Source organism: Oryza sativa, chromosome 7 (assembly GCF_034140825.1).
Source record: "Oryza sativa Japonica Group chromosome 7, ASM3414082v1".
Classification (NCBI taxonomy): domain Eukaryota; kingdom Viridiplantae; phylum Streptophyta; class Magnoliopsida; order Poales; family Poaceae; genus Oryza; species Oryza sativa.
The window spans coordinates 10,619,562-10,639,737 of record NC_089041.1 but is presented as its reverse complement, the minus strand read 5'-3'; the positions used below and the strand labels follow the sequence as shown (position 1 = coordinate 10,639,737).

Genomic DNA, 20,176 nt, shown 5'->3' with positions numbered 1-20,176 from the left:
GAATATAGGTATGGGCCCTAAAGCCTTGCGGAGCCAACTACAAGAAGATCAGAAGTGCACAATTAACTATGACACAATATTTAGGGGTAGACAAAAGGCTATGGTTGAGCTCTATTGGACCTGGGAAGAAAGTTTGCATATGCTTTATAGGTGGAGGGCTTAGGTACCGAGAACTTCACCAGGGAGTGTGATAGAGATAGATACCGTGGAGGTTTGTGGGAAAGTATATTTTCATAGGTTTTTTTGTGCTCTGAGGCTCTGTATAGATGGTTTCTTAGAGGAATGTAGGCCATACATTAGTATAAATTCAACTACTTTGAATGTCAAATGGAATGGTCACTTTGCTACTGCCACTTCCGTAGATGGGCATCATTGGATGTATCCACTAAGCTTTTGGGTTCATAAATGCTGAAACTGAGGATAATTGAGAGTGGTTTATGAGACAACTTCATAAAGCTATAGGAGATGTTAACCCACTAGCTGTTTGTACCTATGCATGTAAGGATTAGAAAAGGTTGCACATACTGTGTTTGAGCATGCTGAGTAGACGGAATGCTTCTGCCATCTAATGAAGAACTTTGTGAAGAGGTTTGGTGGTGATGTGTGCACTTAGCAGCAAACGGCTTATAGGAAGGAGATTTGGAAAAAGCACATGAAAGAAGTTATTGAAGCTTGCAGTGATGTGCTTCCTTGGCTTGAAACCTATCATCCATTGAAGTGGATGAGGAGTGGTTTCAATCCAACAATAAAGTGTGATTACATTACTAACAATCTTGCAGAGAGTTTTAACAACTGGATTAAGGATTACAAGGCATTGCTAATTTGTGACCATGCGGAAATTTACAGAGCGTTGGTTATGGTTCTATGGAATAAGAGGAGAAGAATTGTAGAGAAGGTGAGTAGGAAGATCTTGCCTGCTGTAACACAGCAGCTGAAGGCAAGAACTACGGGTTTGGGTCACCTCTCAGTAGTGAAATCTGATAGCTTTTGTGCAGAAGTTGTTAACAATAACAACAGTAATGGTAAGCATGTGGTGAAAGCTTACAACCAGTACTGGCAGCACACTGGAAAACCATGTTAGCATGCATTGGCTTTGATAACCTCCCAACAAAATATGGATGTGAACATTGAGGATTTTGTTCAAGAAGGCCTATAGTGGGATTATAAAGCCATTGGGTGACAACCCATACTGGCCATAGGTTGAATTGCCAAGGGTGTTAGGTGCACCTTTACCTAAGAAGACAAATGGAAGATACGGAAAGCTTAGGACCAAAACTTGCCTTGAAGGTGGTAGGAAGTCCAAATCCAAAACTGCTTCAATTGACAATGATTCAGGGAAGAGGGTGCTGGTAAGAGGCAAGAGAAGGTGTAAGGGTTGTGGAAATTTTGCCACATTCAAACAAGCTACAAGTGTTCCCTTAATGGAACCAAAAAAAGGCAAGTCTGCTTGACCTCCATAATACTGTTCTCAATAATACAGTTTGATGACCTTAATGCATTATTTTGTCTAGTATTTTGCAGGAAGAGGAAGCCAAGGAGGAACACTGCCAACTACTTCAGATATTCCTAGTCCCAAAAGACTAGCTATGCAGACAATACTTGAATAAAGCCCAAGAAGAATCACAAGAAGGTGATCATCTAAAAAACCCTCACTATACTTTGGATATGGGGCATTTACTAATTTATTGAACAACCATTGCTTAGAGCCGGCTAGCAACATTGATGAAGGGAGGAGCTAACAACATTGTAGCTTCCAGTTCCCAGCCTGTTGAAATTGGAGCATCAACCTCTCATCCTGATCAAATTGAAACTTCAATTTCCTAGCCTGCTAGCATTGCTAGACCAAGCACAGGCTAGCCCGTTCTGTGGCAAGCCAAACAAGGATGCCAACTCACATTTGCAACAGTTCTTGGAGATCTGTAGCACGTACACGATGAAGGGCATCAGTCCTGACGGCGTCAGGCTCTGATTGTTTCCATTTTCTCTCATTGGGAAAGCGAAGCAGTGGTTCTATGCCAACCGCGCTACGATCAACACCTGGGACAAATGCTGAACAACATTCCTATCAAAGTTCTTTCCGATGGGCAAAACCAACGCCCTACGCGGCAAAATTTCAAGTTTCCAGCAGACGAGAGACGAGTCTATTCCCGAGGCGTGGGAACGACTGCAGGAGTACGTGGCCGCCTGTCCTCATCATGGAATGGACGACTAGTTAATCCTGCAAAACTTCTATAATGGACTCACTCCCACGTCACATGATCACCTTGACGCGGTAGCTAGAGGAGCCTTCATTTCTAAGACGGTCAGAGGAGTCGTCGATCTTTTAGAAAAGATGGTCTCCAACATGGGCTGGAGCGAGGAACGACTATAGACCCATCAGCGAGGAATGCACACCGTCAAGGAGATGGAGTTGCTCGCTGCAAAACTGGACCTCCTCATGAATCGTTTGAACGACCACGAGAAAAAACCCCAAGGCACCGTCAAGGCCTTGGACTCCCACGTTACGTGCGAAGTCTACGGAGGCACGGGTCATTCTGGGAACGATTGCCTAGAAACCCGTGAAGAGGCGATGTACATGGGCAATAACAACAACAACGGGTTCCGTTCGCCAGGCTCAGGGGTGGAACCAGCCACGCCCATATTTCCAAGGAGGCAACAATAACGGCAACTTTTCTAACCAGCCTTCCTTGAAGGATCTTGTTTTTGCGCAAGCCAAAACTACAAACGCTCTTAGCAAAAAGCTAGCTGCTAATGACAAGACCCTGGAAAATATAAATGTTAAGCTAGATGGTTTTGCTTATGCATTCCAAAACTAGCTTAGTTTTAATAAAATGATCGAAACCTAGCAGGCACAATTAGCTGCTTTAGTACCTGCTAATGAATCTGGGAGGATTCTTGGACAACCGAACCCTCCGTTAAAAATGTTAAGGCAATCACGACGAGGGGAGGTAAGTCCACTTGCGATCTGACATATCCTAACCTTGTAGGAGCTGGCAACAACAATAGGGAAGCACCATCTAGCGATGCGGCTGAAGAAAAGGTTTAGCAAGAGAAGACCATGCCGCAGGAGTACTGCGACACAAGGCTGCTGCCATTCCCCCAGAGATACAACAAGCCATTGGTGGACTAGCAGTTCGCTTGTTTTGTTGAGGTGATCCAGAAAATCCATATTCACGTGCCACTGTTGGACGCCATGCAAGTGCCCACCTACGCGCGTTACCTCAAGGACATACTCAATAACAAGAGACCACTTCCGACGACCGAAGTGGTTAAACTAATGGAGGAATGCAGCAATGCGATACTCGACAAACTCCCTGAAAAGAAGAAGGATCCGGGGTGTCCCACAATCACTTGCTCGATCGGGACACAAAGATTTGACCAAGACCTTTCCGACCTAGGAGCAAGCATAAGCGTCATGCCCAAAGACGTTTTCGACATGCTCAACTTCACGGTGTTGGCACCAACACCGATGCGCCTACAGCTAGTCGATTCTTCGGTCTATTTTCCAGCTGGGATAGCGGAAGACGTACCGGTTAAGATACGGGATTTCTTCATCCCGGTTGACTTCGTGGTGTTGGATATGGATTCAGACAAGGAGACGCCACTTATCTTGGGGCATCCGTTCCTTAGCACCGCGAACGCCAACTTTGATGTGGGGGCGGGAAGTATCTGTCTCCTATCAACAGGAAGGAGGAGAAGTTTGAGTTTCAGCCGAGGACAGAGCAATGCTCCATGGTGAGGATAAAATACAGGGCAAACCCACAGAACATTCAAGTGGTCTAAGTGGAGCAACCCAAGATGGATAGCCTGGTAAAGTTTATGCAAAACTTCCTGGAAAAGGGATCATCTGTTCCCAGGACCCGTTATTGGAAGACATCGGTACAATCCATTACACCGGCCAAAAAACCATAGAAGACGGCTCCAAAGATGCCGCCAACCACACCTAAGAGGAAGAAGGTGTGGCAAGTTAAGCAGAAGACGCCCGCTCCATAACCTCCGGAGACGGGTAGGAAATCTATGAGCTAAACGAAAGGAGGTACGGTCTTGCTTGTCAGACTCAAAAAACAACATGGCCCTTACCGACATGACTCAAAACATTCTAAAACTCTAAGATACAAACAAGACCATATATGGCCGCCTCTTGCCAAAACTGAACACACCGACTTAACTATCCTAATTAATAGATACAATTGCCTACAAACGAGCTTTTATCTCTAATTGGCAATGATGGATATTCCGAGTTTGGCCCACACGAGCCCTGGTTGTGATGTATCGGCTTAATTTGACTCTGGCTTTTCTGACCTCGAATCTTCACCTTCAACCAATGTGATTCTAGCCGATGCACTTTTAGATTACGAATCCAACCAAGATGTGGCACCGAGTCTGTTTCGATCTCCTCGTTCCGCAGCCGAGTCCGACAACATCTACCACCCTAAAAATCAGTCAAAGGTCACGTAAAAAAATCAGTCAAAGGCTTAATTGTCTAGATATTATGTTTCTTTTCATACTTAGTGCTTCATCAGTTAAGTTTGATCTACTAAGCCGTCCTTAGAACCATAATCTCTAGCCTACTTGTTGATTGCCAATAGGGGTAGCATCGGGTTTCAATCGATCTTATCTAATATGCATGTCTCCTTACTCGTTTCATTTATAGACAAATCACCTAGTATAGATCACCTAATATAGGCTGATCCTTAAGAGGTCCGCATGCAAAAATCGATTTTTTGCATGTGGCTCTTTAAACTTCAAATCGAATTTTATGGTACTAAATCAACTCATATGAAAAAGTTGTCAAAAACAAAGTTGTAGAACTCATTGAGATCTACCATTTTTCTTTTGGTCTTTTCTCCATCGAGTTTGATTGAACTATATAAAATTTGAATTTTAAAATATAACTGTCATGGGTACGAATAAGGCATACCTTCTATCCAATGACTTACGGAATATACGAGTACGGTATACCTTTGCGCATACGATTTGTTTTCGTATGCGTTAAGGAAATTTACTGGATATTGTAGAAAATATTCTCACGGGTAAAGAGATTAGCAGAGTACTACTCGGAGAGGATGGGGTCTTTTCTATGTAGTGTGGAGTCCGATGTCTCCGAGTTCTACTTGGAGAACAAGGTGATCCACGGTATAAAAGGGACACCCCCTGAGGGATTCAGATCATCGAATCTCACTGCCAACACACCCACCATAGTTTACAAAGCTAGAGCACGTGAAGTGTGACCGGGAAGAATTAAGCATGCTTGGCCTAGAGCAATTTTGGGATAAGTGACCGACCGGGAAATTCTTCCCACGAGTGAGGACAAAGTGTGCAGAAAAGACTTGTGTGATTGTCGAATTCATCTGTTCCCATCTCTGTGGTTTTCCATATCAATACCATATAAGGGGACTGAACCAGTAAAATCCTTGTCTCCTTGTTTGCTTGATGTCATATCACGTAGATCCTCATACCAACGTACCCCAATATCCTATTCATCCGGTCTACGGGTATCACCCATCAACAATTTGAAATTCAAATAATTTTTTGGGTTGTAATTGATTTCAAATAGAAAAATTATCAACAACAAAGTTGTATAACGCATGATCTACAACTTTGTTTTGGTAATTTTTCTTTATGACTTTGTTTGAACAGTTTGAATTTGAATTTCAAAATATGACAACTTCAAACAACATTTTCAAATAAGAAAAATCAATCAACAACAAAGTTGTATAACTCATCAAGATCTATAACTTTTATTTTGGTCATTTCTTCATCCAACAAATTGATAGTAACATTGTTTACGAATTTTACATCTCTCTCATATGGTTTTATAAACTATAAGAGAAATATGTAAATTTTGTTAACAATGTTACTATCACTTTGTCGGATGAAGAAATGACCAAATAAAAGTTGTACATCTTGATGAGTTCTACGACATTTATGTTTATTACTTTTTTAGATGAAATTATTTACTGCTTCAAAATATTATTTGAAGTTGCCATTTTTTGAAATTCAACTTTTTAATTCATAAAACAAAGTCAAAAGAAAAGATGGCCAAAATAATAGCAGTAAGAACACAATAACATGATAGAACATGATTTTATCAACATTTAGGAAAAAGAATGTCACGCCCTCAAAATCGCCTAATTTAATAATTCAATTTTTAATGCATTTTTAGAAATTATTTTTAAAAGCCTACAAGTTAAACTCTAATAATCTAGGAAAAATTTCAACATAAAATTGAGCTAGATAAAATTCCATTAAATACTTTGCTTGTTTATCTATTTTCTAGATTTTTCTGGGAGTTATTTGAGCAAGGGAAGTATTTTTAATAAATGAAACATCATTTCACGAATTATTTTAATTGAAAAAGTCTTTAAAACCCTCCCCTAGGCCGTTGGGCCGTTTCCGGCTCAACTCTCCTCTTCGCGCGCGGCCGTGCGGCCCAAGCCGGCCCAAGCCGAGCCGCCGCCCCACCCTCTCCTCTCAAGCCGCTGACATGTGGGGCCCACATGTCGGGGTCATCTTCCACCTCCGGCCGGCCGAGCCGAGCCCGAGCGCCGCCGCCTCCCCTTCGATTCCGCCCCAGCCGGCCATCTCCGAGTTCGATTGCTTGAAAGGAAATCATCTCCTCCTTATCCTCTCCCTTTCCCCTAAAGTTTCGGAGATCAATTTTGCCCGGATAAACCGAATCGAATTCGTTTTTAGTTTATCTCTCCAAACTAACCCTAGATTTTTCCAGCTCAAATCCTCTCGATTGGAGTCCGATCTCTCTAATCCAAGCCTATATAAAGCATCCCCAAGTCGTCCTCTACGTTTGCCCTCAAGTCCCAAGCTCCACCGTTGCTCGTAGCGCCGCCGCCACGTTGCCCTAGCACCGCCGCTACCGACGCCATTCCAGTCGCGCCGCGCCGCCGCTGTAGCCGTCGCCGCCGCCTTCCGTCGCCACCACCGGGTTCGTGAGGAAGAGGAGCACCCCGTCCGCCCCTTCGCAACCGCTGAAGACCGTCAGAGCGCCGTCGTCGATGTCGACCCGAGCCGAGCCGCCGTCGGACCTCGTCGCCGGCCGTCGTTCGTCGTCGTCCGTCGTAGTTTCTTGCGCCGGTGAGTTCACGTCGTCGTCCTCTTCGCGTGGGTGTTCTCGGATAGCCCAACCGAGCCCTCTATCGCCGGTGGTCGCGTCGTCCCGTGCCATGGCCGGCGATGATGTCATCGTGACATCATAAATCTTTTATTTAATTCGTAATAATTTTCTGTATTAGATGAAAATAGAGAAGCGGCGAGAAGTCCGTGGGAGTCGCTGGGAAGTCCATTGCCTCTGGTTTTGACGGGGAGATTATGATCCAGGAATGATGCACTGTGGTGAGTTGTGTTGTGTGAGAGGTATTGTCAAAGTTCCTTTCCAAGGTACCGTGGTGGTATAGAGGTGCATGGTGACATGTTGTGGAGCTGTGTCTTGTGGGAACAATGGTACATCTCTCATCAGAGTAAAAATATTCGAATAGCCATGCCCGCGGTTATGGGTGGGTCTAACAATGTTTTTCGTGATTAGTCTCACACTACTCATTATTAATGATAATACTGTGATAATTAAATTGACTCCTGGTTTGGAATGGTATATTCCTAGTATGGAGGTTTGATTTGTACAACCGGGGTTGGTTGTTCAGATGAGGTTGGGCCTATGCAACACGGGTGTGTTATATAGTGTTTATTTAATATTGCTTAATTACTTAACTGTTTTACTATTCTCTCAAATGTTTATTAAATGCTGTTTATGCAATTGAGCTGTATTATGCCATCCTTTGTTATCCTGTGCACTTGCATATTTGCTGTGTGGCTTGTTGAGTATGTCATATGCTCAATCTTGCAATATTCATTCATCAGAGGAGTACTTCGGTGAAGGTGATGATCTGGAGGATTAGGCTTTGTTCGGGTCAAGTTGCTTGTGGAGTGGAGTCGCCATAGCTGTTCCATCTTTTGTTTTTATTTCCGCTGCGTAGAATTTTATTCTTTTGAGAGGAACTATCCACCTCTGTAATAATTATTTATTTCGCGAGTATTAATTAGATGTTTGATAGTACTCTATTATCAATTTGTTATTGTGTGCCTCGGCTGATTCCTAGACGAGGATTTAACGCACGTGTAAGCATTTGGAATTTTGGATAGAAATTCCGGGCGCGACAAGTTGGTATCAGAGCTACCTTGACCTTACGATAAGCCAAATGGTAAACCTTAAGTAGCCTTCAAAATATTTTGAAAAATAGGACTGCTCTTCTCTATTCTCTTACAAATTAATTAAGTTGGCAGCACATGCAAGGTTATGTACCAAATTTACTAAATCCTACTTTACCAAAACAGAAACATGTTCTTTTATTTAAAAAAAAACTTTACTGTTCAGGGTATTAAATAGTTTAATTTTCTGAATTTCATTGGTTAGTCGGCACTGTACATCTATTATGGTATCGATTCAATCAAGATAGCACCAGCACTACTCATCCCTGTTAATGGTGACACTATACCGTGCTTATGGTAGATCCTAAGTATTTTAGTTTTGTTTTATTCATTTGTCTAAAGCAATTTGTCTCTGTCCAAAGTTGATTTCATTTTCCAAACAAAAACTTTGTTTAGTTCCGTTTCCACGAGTACTGTACAGGAAGAAAATATATTTGCTTCTTTTTGTTTACTTCCGAAGTCTGTGCTCCTGTATAAATAAAAATTTTCGAAAAAAAATTCAGAAAAACAAATTGGTTTCTGAAAATTTATGTTTCGGTCAGAAAAGAAAAATTCGAAATTTAATTAGTTCTGTTTCCTCCTTTTCTTTTCTTTTTCTTTTTGGGTCAAATTAATTAAGTCTAGTATGTGCAGCTAACTTAAATATATGCATAAATTCCTCCTTTCTATGTTCCTTTAGATGCCGCCCCATCCACCGAAAAGCTTGATCGATGTGCTAGGATTCGTCAGGGAGCTGAGATTGATGGCATTTGAAGTAGGCTATGAGGTTGCCCCCGAGTATCGCCAGATTCCCCATGACCCCAACAAGGAGAAGTGTCGTGTTCGCGTGACGTTGGCTAGTGATCATGAAGACCTTCCGTCGATAAAGTTTGAAGCTGGGGGAAGAAAGTACAGCCATGCTTATCAGGAAGCAGCCTTGGTGGCCATTGGAGAGCTATGTCATCGCTTTGATGAGGAGTTAGAGTCATTAGCTTTCCAGTATCATCCACACAAGCCTCATGGTCAAGACTATGGAACTTACAACTGTCCTGAAGGCGAAGGTAGTGCCACTCTGATACATGCTGTGTATATGCTTAGCGCCATGGATGCAGTAGGCGTGGAGCGGGAGAAAGCAGCTCATGATAGGGAAAACTGGAACTGTGCCAGGATTTGCAAGTTGGAGAGCAAGGTGTACCGTCTGCAGAAGGAACTAGCTGAGCTTAAGGGAGAAGCACCACCGCCAGCACCCAAGCTTCGCCTCACCGCAAGGAAGAGAACCCGTCCACCACCTCGTCTCCAGTTAGCTTCAAAGACTCATGTGGTGGGAGATGCTGTGCCTGATCATGCTGAACCTGTCATCCATGTCTTAAGTGATGAGGAAGAAGAGGAAGACCCAGAAGAAAGAGAGCCAGCTACTCCAGAGGAGGAAGATCCATCTCTTCGTTCCGACGCAAGGCAAGATTAGTTGCCTAGTTAGACCGTTTCCGTAGTTCGCTGTGTTAGTTTGCTTGCTTAAGTTTGCTTGTGTGTGTGTGGGTTTAGCGTGTTGCTTACATCATTGGTGGGATGTAACTACATGAGTTTACTTCTTTTGCTTGTCAGAGAGTAAGTTAGCTGGTGAGATAGTGTTAATTCAATTTAAATGTAATCATACACAGTTAAGAGCAATATAGAATTGAAATTAATTAAAGTTCTCCGTTCTAATGGTATCTCTCTGTCGTTCTTTCCTTTTGCCCATGCTTTTCTTCAGATGGTGAACACCCGCACTGGAAGTGGAAGTGGAAGTGGTCACAATGAAGGAGATCCCACACTTGCCCAAGTCTTGGCTCAACAAACTTAGTTGATTAATCTATTAGTGCAGCAAGCGCAGAACCAGCAGGCAAATAACAACAATCAACCACCACCTCCACAAAACAAGTTGGCAGATTTTCTACGTGTGAGACCACCTACCTTCTCAAGCACCACTAACCCAGTAGAGGCAGGTGATTGGCTGCATGCTGTGGAAAAGAAGTTAGATTTGATTCAGTGCACCGAGCAGGAGAAGGTTTCCTTTGCTTCGCATCAGTTGCATGGTCCTGTTGCTGAGTGGTGGGATCACTTTCGTCTAAACAGAGCCGCGGGAGAGCCTATCACTTGGCGGGAGTTTACTGCTGCTTTCAAGAAGACACACATACCATCAGGTGTTGTGGCACTTAAGAAGAGAGAGTTCAGAGCATTCAATCGGGGATCCCGTTCTGTCACAGAGTACCTTCATGACTTTAATCGCTTAGCTCGTTATGCCCCAGAAGATGTTCGCACTGATGAAGAGCGTCAGGAGAAGTTTTTAGAGGGATTGAATGATGAGTTGTCTTATGCATTGATGGCTATGGAGTACCGGGATTTCCAGCAGTTGGTGGACAAGGCGAGTCGCCAAGAAGACAAGTACAATAGGATGGAACAGAAGAAGCGTAGGGCTGCTCAATTCAAGGCTCAACAGGGTAGTAGCCAGAGGCCGCACATTGCTATGGGACCTCAAGCTGCACCATACCCACAGGGAGGATCCTCTTCAGTTGTTCGCCCTCAACGCCAGTTCTACAACAACAACACTGGTAATCGCAGCAACAACAATCGTAATGTGGTCACTCGTCCTGTAGCAGCTCCAACACAGAATCAGTCTGTCAGGAAGGAACAAGGAAGCAAGCCAGGGGTGTGCATCAATTGTGGTGATCCAGGACATTATGCTGATAAGTGTCCAAATCCTCGACGTGTGAAGAATGCTCCTGTCCAGAATGACTCCAATGCTCCAGCACCGAAGGCTCGTGTTAATCATGTTGTAGCTGCAGAAGCCCAGAATGCACCTGATGTGGTTTTGGGTACGTTTCCTGTTAACTCTATACCCGCAACTGTGCTTTTTGATTCCGGTGCTACAGTTTTCTCCAAGATAGATCTTCGTTCCGGATATCACCAACTTCAAATCCGTGAGGAGGATATACCTAAGACCGCTTTTACCACACAGTATGGTTTGTTCGAGTGTACCGTTATGTCGTTCGGACTCACTAATGCCCCGTCCTTTTTCATGAACTTGATGAATAAAGTGTTTATGGAATATCTGGATAAGTTTGTCATGGTGTTTATTGATGACATCCATATCTACTCCAAGACAAAAGAAAAGCATGAAGAGCATCTTCGTCTTGCTTTAGAGAAACTACGTGAGCATCAGCTCTATGCCAAGTTTAGTAATTGTGAATTTTGGTTGCCCGAAGTGAAGTTCCTTGGTCATGTCATCTCAGCTGGAGGAGTTGCTGTGGATCCAAGCAATGTCGAGTCAGTGCTAAATTGGAAGCAACCTGTCACGTCCCAAAACGACCCTAAAATACATCCTCGAAATTGTGCCGAGAATAATTAAAATTCATGTGAAAGCCTCCAACAATTAAAATGTGCAAATTTAAAAGTCAAATAAGGCTTGGAAGATTTTTGTATATTTCCTAAAAGCCTAAAATGCGTAAATAAATTTTAGTGGAATTTTCAGAGCACAAATAATAATTGAGAAGAAATAAACAAAGTTAAAAAGGTTTATAAAAAGAAAAACCCTAAAAGTCTTCTTTTCCCCCCCCTCCCTTCTTGGGCCGGCTCGGCCCAGCTCCCTCCCTCTCTCTCCTCTCCCCCGCGGCCCATCGGCCCTCCCCCGCGCGCGCGCCGCTGACAGGCGGGCCCGCCCGCCACCCTCGCTGACAGGTGGGGTCCACCTGTCATCCCCTACCTCGCGCCGCTCCCGCCGCCCGCCCGTGCCCTAGCGCCGCCGCCGCCGCCGAATCCGCCGCATCCCGCCGTCCCCGCGCGCCATAAAGAGGGGGAAATCACTCCCCGCGATTCCCTCTCCCTTTCCCCCCGTTTTTCCCTCTCTCTCTCCCTCGGATTCGCTCGGATTTACTCCCGCAATCCTCGCCGGCGCAATCAATGGCGGCCGAGATTTCCGCGGCCGATTCCTTCCTCTCCGGCCGCCCTCTCTCCATCCCGACGCTATATAATCGTTCCTCGTGCTTCGCTCCTCCGTTTCCGCCACTCGCCGCTCACTCTCCCCGTCGGATTCGTGCCCGCGCCGTCTTCCTCTCTCTCCGCCGTCGCCGCCGAGCTCCGGTTCGCCGCCGTCGTCGCTCCGGACCTCCTCCCGACTCGGCGTCACCTCCTTCGGCTTCGCCGCGTCCTCGTCGACCTCGTCCGCTCCTCCGTTTCGGTCGCCGACTGTCGGAGCGCCGCCGTCCTCGTCGATCCGAACCGCGCCGCCGCCTTCCTCCGCTCCGGTTGTCGTTTCCGCCGTCATCGTCGACCCGGGGTGAGCCGAGGACCGTTGTTTCACTTCCCCCTTCCGTCCCCTCTCTCGGCCGCCGCTCCGTCGCGCCGGAGGTCGCCGCCGGCGACCATCGGGGCGCGGGCGCGCCGCCTCCCGTCGGCCGTGCCGGCGAGGCCGCCTTCGGGCGCGCCCCGCGGCTGCCAGGTGGGCCCGGCCGTCAGCCGCCCGCGCCCGCGGGTGCGGTTGACGCGTGGGACCCACGGCGCCGGTCGGCGACAGCCGCGTGCACCCGGTCCACCGTGGACCGAGAGGCTGGCGCGTGGGCCCCACTCCCGTGGACCCGGTCCGCGCGCCCTCTCTCCCGGCTGACGCAATAAATGAGTTTTTAATTAAAATTTAAATGAAGCAATTCGCAAATATCCATTTAAAGAGCATATAAACTTCAAATGGCCATAACTTGGCCATTTGAACTCGGAATTGGACCGTTCAAGTCTCTAACTTTTCCTTAAGAAGTCAAGAACCCATTTTTGTGCTTTGTTTCTGCTGTTATGTGGAGTTTATTAGAGTAAAAGCCTTTTCTTTTCCGTTGGTCGTGTAGACGCTACAGCTTCGGAAGATCCACTCTTCGTGGAAGTTGAAGCCGACGTTTGGGAAAGCGAGCAAGGCAAGTCACATCATCTTTGAGCATATTGAATCCCAGTTTATAAAATTATGTTGATTTAAATTATTGCATTATCGCTTTATTTAAATCCCCGCGTTATCACTGTTTTATTTAGCCATGCCTATTTACCTTTGTTATGACCATATTATTATTGTTATTGTTATTATTACCTTGTTCACCCTAGAATAAACAAAACCCCAACTAGTGGACACTCTACTCATGGTACCACTAGTATGATTTTAGGTAGATGCTTCGCTTTTAATTAGGTAACATTAGGTGGTTTTACAACTCAAGACTTTGGGATATTCTCATCACCTGGACACTTTGGAATTGTTGGTCTATTGTGGAATTGGATTCACACCTCCCCCTCTATTCAAAATCCCCAAAAATGGTTTTAGGCTGGGCTCGGGGTGCATGGTTTTGATGGTAGCACCTCGGCCATATAAGGACCGGTCTTCGGGCCTCTGTTGCAAAGCACTACCGTACTTCCACATGTCTAGTGGGTAAGGCTTAGTTTGTGGCTTAGTCTAGTCATAAACAAAAGTACACGGATTGGAGATGGATGAAGTCGGGGGTCGATGGACATTCTCCAGGGCAAATGAAGGCTACACGAGCTGCGGCCCGGTAGTCGAGATGTCATGGCAGAGGGTTGGTGCCCTGCTGCTAGGGGCTCAGTCCTGCCTGCCTGTCCCGGAGGTTCCGGCCGTAGGCGGGATTGGGTCGGTACTCTTGTCTAAGGCTAGGATGGGTTGGAAACTATGTCACGTCTTCCGTCTGTATACCGTGGTGGTATGTGGCACGTGGTTGCACGTGAGGAAGATGTGTCTTGTGGGTAAAGATGTACACCTCTGATCAGAGTATAATCTATTCGAATAGCCGCGCCCTCGGTTATGGGCAAGCCGAGCAATGTACCCAAGTTAGTGTTTTAAATTCTTAAAACCTGCTTAACAACTAAAATGTGGAATGGTTGGCCTGGGTTGGCTTAGGACGAGCTGGGACCCAGGGTCGGGTTGCCAGTTCGGTCTGAATCATCGTAGGCCTTGGGTTAAGGCAGGTTCGTGTGGGTTCACGGCCTTGATTAATAATATTGTATAGTTCTAGGATCGCGTTTACAAAATAGCTTTGAGCAACTAAATGTCTTTAAATGCTGTTTACTGCAACCCTAACCCTTTATATTATAATTCCCTTGTACTCCCTTGCATTTATTCTGCATTTGTGGGTGTGTCTTGTTGAGTACGGTGGTTGTACTCAGTCTTGCTCAATTTTTCCCAAGCCCAGAAGAGGAGCTCCTTGAAGATGAAGGCTTTGGTGTCTAGCTCGTGCCTGCCGTCAAGCGCCTGTGGTTGTCACCCTAGTCTTCCGCTGTTTCTCGTTTGTCTTTGTGTGTGCTGGGCCTTCGCTGCCCATGTAATAAATTAACTATTTACGCTTCCGCTTGTTATACTCTGAATTGTATCAACTTTTGGTGTACCTTGCCTCCTGGGACAAGGATTAATGCACGCACGTAAGGAATGCCCGTTGGGTTATTTCCGGTCGTGACAAGTTGGTATCAGAGCCACCTTTGACCCTAGGACGAGCCGTAGATCCCAAGCCTTAGCAATATTTTCAAAAATAAAAATCCTTTGTTATTTGTGAAAATCCTCTAGTCTCTCTCTGTCTTGCTGCTTCATTTATCGCCAAAATCTGACCTTTGAAAATGTTGCTTTTCTTTTTGTTTTTGTTTGTAGATGGCCGGCAGCGTCACCCGTCGTGGTTTGGACATGACTGGCTTCGTCTTGGAGTTGCGGGGCATGTGCGTGGTTCTGGGGTATCCACACGGAGTGGACTACCAGGCCAGGCCGCTTCCGGAGCAGGAGGGTGACGATGCAGAGCCCCACGCTGGTTGGGAGGTCACTGCAGTGATCCTCTCTGGCTCTCCCGAGCGGACTTCGCTGGCAGTCACCGCGGGTGGAGATTCCTTCCCCACCGCTTGCCAGAACGCCGCTCTCCTCGCCATCGGCACTCTTCACCAGCGCTACCCGGACGAGTTGCAACACTCGCCCTACCGCTACCACCCTCGTCGCGGAGGAGCCCGCGACTACGCCACCTTCCGGGATGCTAGCTCAGAGGATGACGCTACCATCGTGCACCTGGCGCGGATGGTGGAGGCGTACAACGCGGCTCGTATCGACTTCCACCAGATGGTACGTCGCGGGATGGTCGAGAACAACATGAAGATCCTGGAACTGCGCCAGGAGAACCTGCAGCTCAAGAAGGACCTAGACGCGGTGGAGGCGCAGCTGCATCAGCTCAAGATCGCCCAGGGAAAGGTCTGTCGCCCCAAGCGTCGCCGCGTCTGCCGCAGCCAGAAGATCACCGCCCGCAAGAGCACCTCCAGGCCCGAGCTTGTTCGTCAGTCCCTGGCGTGGACTTGCTTCATCGAGACCCCTCGTGCCGAGCCCGCGCCCGTGGTTCCCCAGGAGGGGGAAGCCTCCGGCGTCGGTAGCACGGAGGATGCGCTGTTGCTCACCTTCCGTCCTGGCCCGTCGCAGCAGTAGACGAGCAGTTAGTAGGCTTGCGCGTGTGTTCTTTCTCGTTTGTCTTTTTGAGTCGTGTGGGGCATGGTTATGCCGGTGTGTGGCATAACTGTGTCGGAGCCTGTCTTATTTTATTCGCCTAAGCAACTTGAACATTAATGAACCAATTTAATAGCAGTAATAAATTCAAAAATTATGGTAGTCGTGGGTGGTTAGTTTTAATTGTTAGCTCTTTCTCTGTTTGCTGGTTCCGTGTGGGGTTTTCAGATGGTGACGACCAGGAGAAATGCGGTTACCGGTGATGGCAACCAACCCGAAGGCAGCAACCACAACCACCAAGGCAACCCACCTCCACCTCCTCCTCCTCCTCCACCACCACCACCAGACACCAACGCCATTCTCACCCAAATCCTCGCCCAGCAGGCCAACATGATGACTGCTTTCCTCCACCACCTCCAAAATCCGCCACAACAGAATGCCCCACCACCACCTCCCCAACACTCTAAACTCGCCGAGTTCCTCCGCATCCGCCCACCTACCTTCTCTAGCTCCAACAACCCCGTGGATGCGTTGGATTGGTTGCATGCCGTGGGGAAAAAGCTAGACACTGTGCAGTGCAGCGATGAGGAGAAAGTCATCTTCGCCGCCCATCAGCTGCAGGGACCCGCATCTCTATGGTGGGACCATTTCCAGGCTACGCAGCCAGAGGGACAGCCTATTACTTGGGCTCGCTTCACCGCCGCTTTTCGGAGGACCCATGTGCCCGCTGGAGTCGTGGCCCTTAAGAAAAGGGAATTCCGAGAGTTGAAGCAAGGCAACCGCTCCGTGATGGAGTATTTGCATGAGTTCAACAACCTGGCCCGTTACGCTCCGGAGGATGTGCGGGAAGATGAGGAGAAGCAAGAGAAGTTCCTGGCAGGAATGGACCCCGAGCTGTCCGTCCGTCTAGTCTCTGGGGATTATCCGGATTTCCAACGTCTGGTGGACAAGAGCATCCGCTTGGAAGCCAAGCACAAGGAACTGGAGTCGCACAAGCGCCGCTTGGCGAATTTCCGCAACCAACAGGGTGCTAACCAAAGGGTCCGCTACACCAATCCCTATCCAGGGGGATCCTCCTCGCAGCAGCAACAGCAGCAGCAGCAACCTCGCTCCGCGCCTCGACCTCAATTCGTGGTGCGCGTCCCACAGCCGCAGCAACAGCAGAATCAACAAGGGACTCGTGCGCCCCGTCCTCCTACGCAAACTGTGCAGCCTGGTCAAGGCCGCAGGGACGCTCAAGGTCAGCAGCGTCTGTGCTTCAACTGCTTCGAGCCCGGGCACTTTGCGGATAAATGCCCGAAGCCAAGGCGTCAGCAAGGCCAAGCGCCTCCCCGCCCCAACAACGGTGGGAAGGATGTCATTCGGGGTCGTGTGAACCACGTGATGGCCGAGGACGTGCTGACAACTCCAGACGTCATCGTTGGTACGTTCCTCATTCATTCCATCCCTGCTACCATTTTGTTCGACTCTGGAGCCTCCCACTCGTTTATATCTGTGCTATTCGTGGGGAGAAATCAGTTGGGAGTAGAAAGGCTTAGAAACCCTCTACTCATCACCACCCCTGGAGGGGTTATGACAGCAAAGTATTATAGCCCTGCCGTCCCTATAGAAATTCAAGGGATTCCCTTTCCCTCGGATCTGATTCTGCTAGACACCAAGAACTTGGATGTGATCCTTGGAATGAATTGGTTGGCTCAATTCCAAGGAGTAGTGGATTGCGCGAGACGCACTGTCACTCTGTACCAAGGGCCGGAACAACCGGTTGTTTTCTTTGCACCCCCAACCTCTGTCAGAAGTTCAGAACTTCATCAGATAGGACTATCCGAAATCCCCATAGTCAGAGAGTTCGGAGACGTGTTTCCGGAAGAGCTACCCGGTATGCCGCCTAAGCGAGAGATTGAGTTCCGGATAGATCTTGCTCCAGGAACCACTCCTCTGTACAAGCGACCCTACCGTATGGCAGCAAATGAACTGGCCGAAGTCAAGAAACAGTTGGAAGAGTTGAAAGAAAAGGGGTACATACGTCCGAGTACTTCCCCATGGGGCGCTCCTGTGATTTTTGTAGAGAAGAAAGACAAGACGAAGAGGATATGCGTTGACTACAGAGCTCTCAATGAAGTCACCATCAAAAACAAGTACCCTCTTCCCCGGATCGATGATCTGTTCGATCAGCTTAAAGGTGCCACTGTATTCTCCAAGATCGATCTTCGTTCCGGATATCACCAATTACGTATCCGTGAAGAAGATATTCCTAAGACCGCATTCACCACGCGATACGGATTGTATGAATTCACGGTGATGTCGTTCGGTTTGACCAATGCACCTGCCTTCTTCATGAACTTAATGAACAAAGTGTTCATGGAATACTTGGATAAGTTTGTTGTGGTTTTCATTGATGACATTCTAATATACTCACAATCAGAGGAAGACCATCAGCACCATCTCCGTCTGGTATTGGGAAAGTTGCGGGAACATCAATTGTATGCCAAACTTAGCAAGTGTGAGTTCTGGTTGTCCGAAGTCAAATTCTTAGGGCACGTGATTTCTGCTAAAGGAGTTGCTGTGGACCCTAAAACAGTGACCGCCGTCACCGATTGGAAGCAACCCAAGACAGTTACTCAAGTCCGCAGTTTCTTAGGTTTGGCAGGATACTACCGGAGGTTTATCGAGAACTTCTCCAAAATCGCTCGACCCATGACCCAGTTATTGAAGAAAGAAGAGAAATTTGTGTGGAGCCCACAATGCGAGAAGGCGTTTCAAACTCTCAAAGAAAAGCTGGTTTCCTCGCCAGTGTTAATCTTGCCGGATACTCGCAAGGACTTCATGGTGTATTGTGACGCTTCGCGCCAAGGATTGGGGTGCGTGCTCATGCAGGACGGTCATGTGGTGGCCTATGCCTCACGTCAGCTACGGCCTCATGAAGGCAGCTACCCTACCCATGACTTGGAGTTAGCCGCAGTGGTTCATGCTCTAAAAATCTGGCGGCACTATCTCATTGGGAATCGCTGTGAAATATATACTGATCATAAGAGTTTGAAATACATCTTCACTCAGTCGGACCTGAATCTTCGGCAAAGGAGATGGTTAGAACTCATCAAGGATTATGATGTGGGGATTCACTATCATCCTGGTAAGGCCAACGTGGTTGCCGACGCTCTAAGTCGGAAAAGCCACTGCAACACTCTTAACGTCCGTGGCATTCCACTCGAACTTAATCAACAGATGGAAGCCCTGAACCTAAGCATAGTTAGTCGTGGATTCTTGACTGCGTTGGAAGCCAAGCCCACCTTGCTCGATCAAATCCGCAAGGCTCAGAAGAACGACCCGGACATGCATGGACTCCTCAAGAATATGAAACAGGGTAAAGCCGCTGGTTTCACAGAGGATGAACACGGAACCCTATGGAACGGAAATCGGGTATGCGTTCCAGATAACCGAGAACTTAAACAGCTGATACTTCAGGAAGCTCACGAAAGTCCTTATTCCATCCACCCTGGCAGTACGAAGATGTACTTAGACTTGAAGGAGAAATACTGGTGGGTCAGTATGAAGCGGGAAATTGCAGAGTTCGTGGCCCTTTGTGATGTGTGCCAGCGTGTCAAGGCAGAGCACCAACGACCGGCCGGACTTCTCCAACCTCTCCAAGTACCAGAATGGAAATGGGATGAAATTGGGATGGATTTCATCACCGGACTTCCAAAAACCCAAGGTGGATATGATTCTATATGGGTAGTTGTGGATCGATTAACCAAGGTAGCTCGATTTATTCCTGTGAAGACCACCTATGGAGGGAACAAGCTAGCCGAGCTCTACTTCGCTAGGATCGTGAGTCTCCATGGCGTTCCCAAGAAAATCATATCTGATAGGGGAAGCCAATTCACCTCTCACTTTTGGAAGAAGCTCCAAGAAGAGCTGGGTACTCGATTGAATTTCAGCACCGCCTATCACCCGCAGACAGATGGACAGACCGAGCGTCTAAATCAGATCCTAGAAGATATGCTCCGCGCATTGTATTAGATTTCGGGAAGACCTGGGATAAGAGTCTCCCCTATGCCGAGTTCTCCTACAACAACAGCTATCAAACCAGCATACAAATGGCACCTTACGAAGCGTTGTATGGGCGCAAATGCCGGACACCGCTAATGTGGGATCAAGTTGGGGAAAAGCCAAGTGTTCGGGACTGATATCCTGAGAGAAGCTGAAGGTAAAGTCAGAACCATTCGGGATAATCTAAAGGTGGCACAGTCCCGGCAGAAAAGTTATGCAGATAACCGTCGCCGTGACCTGGAATTCGCAGTGGACGATTTTGTATATCTTCGGGTCACGCCATTGCGAGGTGTACACAGGTTTCAGACAAAAGGGAAGCTCGCACCTCGGTATGTGGGTCCTTTCCGTATCATTGCCCGACGCGGAGAAGTCGCTTACCAGTTGGAGCTGCCCGCCTCCTTGGGCAACGTGCATGATGTGTTTCATGTGTCACAACTCAAGAAA

General features: G+C 47.3%; 1 protein-coding gene and 1 non-coding gene across 2 annotated transcripts; one reads left to right on the top strand and one right to left on the bottom strand.

Annotated features, from left to right (window-relative positions):
- Positions 1 to 2,095: 2,095 nt before the first annotated feature.
- LOC112939766 (small nucleolar RNA R71) lies at positions 2,096 to 2,202 on the bottom strand. Its single transcript, XR_003243636.1, has one exon. It is a non-coding gene; the product is annotated as a small nucleolar RNA R71 (small nucleolar RNA).
- A 6,697-nt stretch (positions 2,203 to 8,899) lies between these two features.
- Positions 8,900 to 20,176, top strand: LOC136357405 (uncharacterized; the record flags this gene model as incomplete). The annotated part of the gene is made up of 5 exons (XM_066312658.1): positions 8,900 to 9,654; positions 10,312 to 11,051; positions 17,295 to 19,019; positions 19,182 to 19,534; positions 19,913 to 20,176. Coding segments are annotated over exons 1-5 (3,837 nt in total), but the record flags the coding sequence as incomplete, so codon positions are not given.